Below are 8,210 nucleotides of genomic sequence, written 5' to 3' on the forward strand. Positions count from 1 at the left end.
AAGCTAGGGTTGATTGTGATTGAGAGAGAGAGAGAGAGAGAGAGAGAGAGAGAGAGAGAGAGAGAGAGAGAGAGAGAGAGAGAGAGAGAGAGAGAGAGAGAGAGAGAGAGAGAGAGAGAGAGAGAGAGAGAGAGAGAGAGAAGAGAGAGAGAGAGAGAGGAGAGAGAGAGAGAGAGAGAGAGAGAGAGAGAGAGAGAGAGAGAGAGAGAGAGAGAGAGAGAGAGATAGGGTAGGGGGAGGAAAAGGAAAATGATGGAGATAAATCATGTTTACAGTCAACGAAAGGATTCATCTGGTAAAAATAGTTTGTTGATTTTTCCCCCAAAGAACACCTGGAGCCTCCAGAGAGTTGGCGGAAGGAACTAGCTGGTTGAGTCTGGGCAGGGGAGTTCAATTCCAACTGGTTTGTGATGTAATTAGACCATCAGTCACGAGTTGACAACACAATGATACTAGGAGGTGGAAGTGGTGGTGTGTAAATAGTTGAGCAAACGTAGAGCATACTTGATGTAGCGTACAACAACAAAGGGTTCTGAGTGAAATGTCATCGTTCCACACTTGCTGTCCACAGCTGTGAAAAAGTCTGGGTGGGATGTAGACAAAAAAATAGAATTCAGTAATTTTTTTTGTTTAAAGACAACAGAAACTATAAGCAAATGTTTTGGAAATACCCCCAAATTTATTTTTTTTTTTTTAAATAAGAAAAATGAAATGAATCAACAAAAAAAAAATTTAAAAAATAAAGGAAAAGGCTATTATTAACACCATCAAGATAATCAACAGACATACACACGCTTCACTAAACTATATTAAACTACACTGCACTATACTATATTATACTTTTTCTCCAGAGAGAAAATTCATGCTCTTCAGATAAATTCTAAATAGTTTATTTATATCACCTTTCCACCCACCCACCCACACCCACACACACACCCACACACACACCCACCCACCCACACACACACACCCACCCATCCACACACACCCACCCACCCACATCCACCCCCACACACACACACATCACCCTCGTGTCTGCCTTACCTTCTAGTCCACGCATTTCAGCCGTGGCCTGGTCCCACAACTCCAGGGCTTTAACCATGTGGCCTGTGTACGTAAAGAACTTTTGGGTCATGCTGTGGACTCGCTGGGGAACGCTGATCATGCCAGGGGAAGGAGAGTTGATCACAGGGGGGGTTGGGGTGGTGGATGGTGGCCCACCGTTAGGAATCTTGCTGGTCATCAACTCACAACTTCCCTGTCAAGTTAAATTGGAAGAAAAAAAAAAGAAAATTTAAAAAAATTTAATATACAGAGTATTTATTAATAATAAGTTTTCATACATGAATGTATTAATAATAAAAAAAAAAGTTTATGATGTAAAATGTCAAATGTAATTATATTTTTTTTCATACTGGTAGAGAACCTGCGATATCTGCAGAGTCACAAAGACTATCAAAAACAGGCAGTCATCTATTATATTACTATATTATGGAAATTAGCATAGATCAAGACAAATCTTTTGAGCCATCAATGATCAAAATGTGTCAGTGCATCACATAATCAGTCGGAAGGTGAAAATTTTGGATTTGCATTTTTTCATTTTATGAAAGAATTTGCTCCGCAGAGCATTTTAATCTTTATTTGATGTAAATTTTTCATGAAGTTACGGTCAGATGTTTGGGACCAAGTATCCAGCAATTTTTCTCAAATTTCATACTTTCTCAACTTGACTAGCTGTAAAAAATATTTAGAAGTATAATTAAGCTTTGATATTTCTTGAAGATGTACAAAAAGGGTTGATTTAAACATTTATGACAAGAGCTCATTTTGGATAAAAATTGACTTTCTAACTAAACTAGGCAATATCTCAGTTCAAACCTTTTCACCATCCGACTGATTACGTCATTCACTGTAACAAATAGGTCTGTTAATAGGCTACAGTCTGTAGGTGCTCGCATATGAATTTGGCAATAGATAACGATTCCAAACGTCAAATGACCGATCATAATGCCCTAGCAAACGTAGACACAGTTTCTCTGTACCCTCAAAGGTGAGGGGCGTGGACACAGACAAGCTGTTTATATAATATCATTTCATCTGAGAGAACATAGACAATCCTTTCCACTTTATTTATTTATATAATAAAATAAGTCACATATGAAGACAATGTAAGAAAATTTAGTAATTATTGATTTAAAAGTTTAAATTTAAGATAGATAAATAATTTAAAGAATGCTAATCAAATTGACATATTAGACAAATTTAGATATATTTATTTTTAAGTATAAATATAATGTTTAATGTTAAATCACTATTTTTTTTATACTTCAAGGCCTACAAAATCGTTTGTTTTTTTTTAAAGAAGGGAGGTAAGTCTTTATGTGATAGTGACATCAATGACTGGTTTATTTAAATGAATGGAGAAATCCAGTATTTTCTAAGAAATATAGGCTGTTACGAATCATCTGCAATCATCTGCTTTAATTCTTATGCTTCCGTGGAAATTGACGTGGATTTAGACGAATCTTATTACGAGTCAACGGGTATTAGAATTAATCTTAAATTAAGAAAGATTGATATTTAAAATCTAAAAAGTTATTCATAAATCAATCTGAAAAAAATAGTTTTATAATTTGTAGACTTGAAGGTGATTCTGTGCTTGATGATAAAAATTTAACATTAGCTTTACAGAACAATGCTGACCCCAACCCTATCTTTTTAAAGGAATAGATAGATTGTTATTACTTGATAGTATCAAAAGAGATTTAAAATTACGTCATCCTTTTTTTGTTGCGGATGTGCTAGAATTGTGAATAATCAATTATAGTCGCAATGCAAGCCAAAGGTCAAATTAAGTACTGAGTATTACGACCAAGCAGATTTTCTTAGTATTCATTTGAGTAAACGAATGATAAAATTACCCTTAAAATTTAAAATGGTTTGAAAGTTACTCATATATCAGTCTGTAAAAAATAGCTTTATAATTTTTATATTTGCCAGTAATTATTTGATCAATATATGATAAAAATTTAACATGGCTGTACGGATCAATGTTAATCCCCAACCCTATTTTTTTAAAAGAATAAATTGTCGACATTAAATAATGACTTTAACTTTTAACATTAACATTGAATCACTGAAAATCCAAGTCAGAAATTGTCAGAACCAAAACTTCCAATAAAATTTTTTTTTTTAAAAAGCAAACCTGAGAGCTGACACTGCCAGGGGATGGGGTGGGTGACATGGGGGATGGGGTCCCTGTACTGTTTTTGTTCCAGTTGTTTTGATGGGGGGACGGGGCATGACTTCGGGAAGAGCTACCAGATTGGGCAGCATTTGTCGGAGTGGTTGAAGATTGCTGAGGTAGAAAAAAGAAGAGTTAGATAAACTCAAGTGCATTACACTAATTACAGTCATTCTTTCTGAATCTTTTTTGGACTTTGAAGATTAAGGTCAACAACTTATTACAAAAAATAATTCTATTTTAAAGAAGATAACGCTTGCAATACCAGAAAAGAGTGAGCAATCTAGGTTAGCAGAGCATATAATTCGACTTTACCTTGGCAGATTCTGTGTCGATTATTTTCTTCAACTTGTTGATCTCTCCCCTCTTCAGCCGATACAACCTGTGGTTTAACAAGGACTGCAAACGTATGCTGGGAATGAATATAAATGTCACTGTTGATAACAGAGTCTCTATGCAGGGACTTTTAAAAAGAAACAAAACAAAACAAAACAAACCATAAAAGCCCAAAAAAAACATGGCAATCAACGAGCTACGTATACATGAGTAGCTTTTCAATTTATATAAATGACACGGGACGTAATAATTCTTTATTACTTCATGGTACTTCATAATACTGGAACTCATCAACAAACCTAAATTTGTCCCTCAGTATATACTGATGACTACAATGGTACAACGCTCGCCTTATTGGTAAAGAGACCAATTTCGATATTCGGTTGAGTCAAGTTTTTCTTTTCTTTTTTTTCCTTGGGGGGTGGGGGGCTGTTCTGTTTCCCCCCCCACCCCTTCCTTTGATCCTCCACCCATCAACCAGTAACTCGTAGCTGAGTCAGTTATATGTGATAAAACAGAATATGATTCTATTGTTACTGCTGTCTACTAAACATTTCAGAACCGGAGATCAAGTCAGCTCCAAATACTCTGATGTAACCCAATGCTTCACTTTGGTGTTATGGCCTGAGAATTTGATTTAAAATTGCAATAATCAAACTTACGGTTAAAATCAGTATTGTCATATTTTTGGAAGTGAATAAAATATAGGAGAAGGGGGGGGGGGGGGGGGATGAGTTTCGTATATCTGATCATTTTGACTCAATTTTTTGCTTCTAATAAAAGGTTTGAAGCAGGAGTAAAATATTACCATTGATAAAAGACAGATGTATCATCAATAGGTTTGGTTTTTATTTCATTTTGCCCTTTCTTGCATGACAATTTAATAACAATTCTTGAAGAATATAATGACTATTTGTTCCTTTCATAAAATGCATGGATGTCGATACTTACACAAGTACAACCAGCTTCCTCTCCTTGTCTCTATCCCCATTGTGAGGATCAGAGCTACTGTTTGCAGCACGCCTCACCACATGCCTGTTGAAGAGATACGTTTTACAGAGTCTTAAGATGATATCTGAGTAGAGCTGCTGTTGCAATTGTTGATGCTATTTATGTTGTTGTAGTTGTAGTTGTTATTGTTGTTGTTGTTGCCATTGTTATTTTATTACCTACTTGATTTTCTTTTCTTTTTTTTCTATAATGCCTTCCCTTTTAAAAATCAATCATGGAAGGATAGTATTAAAAACAGGATGAAATATGACTGTTACTTACACGACCAAATAATTTCCTTTTAAGGCTTCTTTTGAACTAGTTTTAAAAAAAACACAATTGATAGTTCTTTCTCTCTCTCTCCTCCTCTCCTCTCCTCTCTCTCTCTCTCTCTCTCTCTCTCTCTCTCTCTCTCTCTCTCTCTCTCTCTCTGTGTTTCTTTTGATTGTGTTCCAAACAATATGACACTGTTTTAAAAAATAAACTACAACTATTTTAGTTTGATTAAACAATCAACTTACTGCAACAAGTTACATGTATCTATAAACATGCGACTACTTTCTGTCGGCTGGTTCTTCTGCTCAAAGGTGTAGCCAGCAAGGAAGAAGCTGAGGCCTGCACGTAAGTAGTTCTCAAACTGAGATGTATTTTCACTCTGCGATATAACATAAAATATAAGGTAGAATCAATTAAGCTGTTATTGACAGGGATCGTTTCAAAAAAAAAACAACCCAAAAACTTATAATAATTTTTTTTTTTTTACAATCAAAACCAAAACAGCAACAACAGAGTGATCTTTTAAATAATGCTATATCCACTATAATTCACTCAATGTGCTTCTCAAGAGTCCAAAGCCAATTGGATTACAACATTACATGTGGGACAAGATATGATGCCTGTTAGTGTTAGGCAATATTACTATATATTCTTTTTCAACAGGGACAATGCTGTTGTTGGACAAGTACCAGTACCTCATTTGACACCATTATTAAAGAAATTCTGTAAGTTAAAATGTACTTCATAGATTTTTTGATTCCCATTACAGGCTATATATGGACACACAACCTGCATACTCTGAATACGGGAACGAAGAAGAAGAAGAAGAAGAAGAAGAAGATACTCTGAATAATAAACAAACACTCAATTAGACAAAAATCAAGGTCCCCATTTGGAGAATTGGAACTTGTAACCCTATGAGAACAAAGCAACTACTCTACCTGAGATTTTATACCTTGAATTTTTAATTTGATAAAGTGAATCAATTATACAGCGGATAATCTTGTAAAGATTTATTTCTTTTAAGGAAAAAAAAAGACTGACTGAATGTTAAATATGATGTGTCATGGTGGTGGAGCATGACACTCTTAGAATCTTGACCTTTATAATGTCCTTGGGTTCTCTCATAGGAAAAATATTTTGCAAAGAGTTTTCTCTGAATAACAGTGATTGGATAGCTCAGAGTATATGTAAAGTGTAGTAAACGAATCGTTACTGTCCTTTCAACACTACAGAATCCAGTTCTATAGATATGGATCATTAGAACTACTTATATGTGAAATATGACACTGCCCTAGTTAATATGTTGCTGCCATATTTTTAACCATACCATTTTGTCTCCACAGTGCTTGTGCTCTCTGGCTCTGCCAATGTAGTAGTCTGAGCTCATCACTCTGAAATTTCAAAAATGAATCATCAACATCATCCTCATCATCATCATCAATATCATTTACATGACTATCTACAAATGAGATACTAGTGGGTGAAAATGCTATTAAACCTAGTTCTTGTGTGAGAAATCTTGGGGTGTATTTAGATCAAGGGTTATCCATGGAAGATCATGTTAAAAAAATATGCCAATGTTGTAACTATCACATTAGAAACATTGGAAGAATCAGACATTATATTGATGAAGATATTACAAAGATGCTTGTTAATTCGTTTATTACTAGCAGATTAGATTATTGCAATTCCCTTCTCATTGGCTGTCAAAGTAGATTAATTCATCAACTACAAAAAATTCAAAATAAAGCGGCTAGACATAAAATTAACGAAAAAAGAGATCATATAACACCAGTTCTCCAGGAATTGCACTGGCTTCCTGTGAAGTATAGGATAGAATTTAAAATATTGTGCTATGTTTTTAGATGTCTGGATGGATTGGCACCTGAATATTAAGCAGGAACTGATTAAAAAATATGAACCCACTCGAAATTTAAGATCATCTCAGTCCCAACTTCTAAAAGTTACCACCTCAAAATCCACTTTCGGTGAAAAGCCTTTTCATTCATAGCTCCACGCCTATGGAACGCACTTAGTCCTCGGACAAAGTCCTGCGAAAATTTAACATCTTTCAGGAAATGTCTGAAGACTGAGTTGTTCCGCGAGGCTTATTTCTCATAAAATAGATGTTGCTTTGATTTTGTTTTTTTGTATGCATGCTTATTATGTACCATGTAGTGTCGTGATTTTTAATTTTGTTGTTTTTTAAATTTTTATTTTTATTTTTATTATGTAAAGCGCCGCAGAGCACGATTAACGTGGATGTTTAGGCGCTATATAAATTCATTATTTACTATTTACTATCCTAGTTCTCTTTATCACTTTTAGCATTCTGAAATTTCATCCCCCAAAACAAAAAGAGAAGGAGAGAAAAATACACCTCCGCCCTCTCTCTCCTCCCAAACCAAAATAATTGATTCAGCGAAAAGACTTCAAAACAAAATATGTGAAAAGAAATAAAACAAGTCTTACTGTGTTTCTAATGGAGAAGGGGATGGCAAATTTGAGTAAGGATTATTAGCATGGCTGTCTCCACCGCCACTGCTGCTGCTGTTATTTGTGGTTGTGTTGTTGGAGGAGGAGGTGGTGGTCGTTATTGCAGTAGTTGCCGCAGACACTGGGCTACAGTCTGAGGTGGTGGTGCCATTGACATAATGGTTGAATGGTAGTGGTCTGGAAGAACTTTGCAATTCATGCTCCTGTTTGTAGGTGGACAGATAATCAATTAAACATTTCTATGAATAGGAATTGGTTGTAGGTGAGTCTGTGCCTGGCTGTACACAAACAGAGAATGCTGAAGGGCTTTGCTCTACAGACATACACACTTAAGTCTAATGCAACTTCTTACATATAATTATTTTGAGACTTTAAGAAAATTTAAAAAAACAAAGCCCTTCAAATCAGTAATTGTTTTGAAAATAGGTTTGATAATGAAAACTAAATGTAACTTTAAAACTTAAATTGATAATAAGGATTATACTTTACATAACAACAATCAAAATCAATCCTTTTAAAACAATTATTTATCTTTTAATTATAAGAAAAAAAAGAGGGGGAAAAAATGGCATGCTTTCTATAATAATATCAAAAAGAACAATGGGCACAGAAGTACGTAAAGTTCATTGAAGTAAAATGGAGATGGGACAAACTAACCTTAAGATCTTCTCTGCTGTTGGTGGATGAAGATCGTCGTGGTTTTTTAGAGGATGTTGATGATGACAACAACGTAGATGAGTTAGGTCTGTGACTGCTACGACTGGAATTGACAGTAGAATTATTTTTACGGTGTTGACCACTCGGTCCATTGACCATTTTGGCATCTTGGTCTTGTTTGACAGCAACGCTGGATGAGGGAATG

At 35.0% G+C, this 8,210-nt stretch overlaps 1 protein-coding gene across 1 annotated transcript in view; it reads right to left on the reverse strand.

Annotated features, from left to right (window-relative positions):
• Positions 1-319: 319 nt before the first annotated feature.
• The window catches only part of LOC144971582 (uncharacterized), a 19,269-nt gene continuing 11,378 nt past the window's right edge, over positions 320-8,210 (reverse strand). The window contains exons 2-10 of the mRNA XM_078912627.1: positions 8,006-8,195; positions 7,325-7,551; positions 6,180-6,243; positions 5,095-5,228; positions 4,535-4,618; positions 3,563-3,659; positions 3,209-3,361; positions 1,045-1,258; positions 320-583 (exon numbers count right to left, since the gene is read on the reverse strand). Of these exons, the coding sequence (XP_078768753.1) occupies positions 453-583; positions 1,045-1,258; positions 3,209-3,361; positions 3,563-3,659; positions 4,535-4,618; positions 5,095-5,228; positions 6,180-6,243; positions 7,325-7,551; positions 8,006-8,195 (1,294 nt within the window). The 3' untranslated portion in view covers positions 320-452. The remainder of the gene's footprint in view (positions 584-1,044; positions 1,259-3,208; positions 3,362-3,562; positions 3,660-4,534; positions 4,619-5,094; positions 5,229-6,179; positions 6,244-7,324; positions 7,552-8,005; positions 8,196-8,210) is intronic.

The sequence above is a fragment of the Berghia stephanieae genome, chromosome 4 (assembly GCF_034508935.2).
Source record: "Berghia stephanieae isolate SIO BIC M18660-M18661 chromosome 4, UCSD_Bste_1.3, whole genome shotgun sequence".
In the NCBI taxonomy this organism is placed as follows: domain Eukaryota; kingdom Metazoa; phylum Mollusca; class Gastropoda; order Nudibranchia; family Aeolidiidae; genus Berghia; species Berghia stephanieae.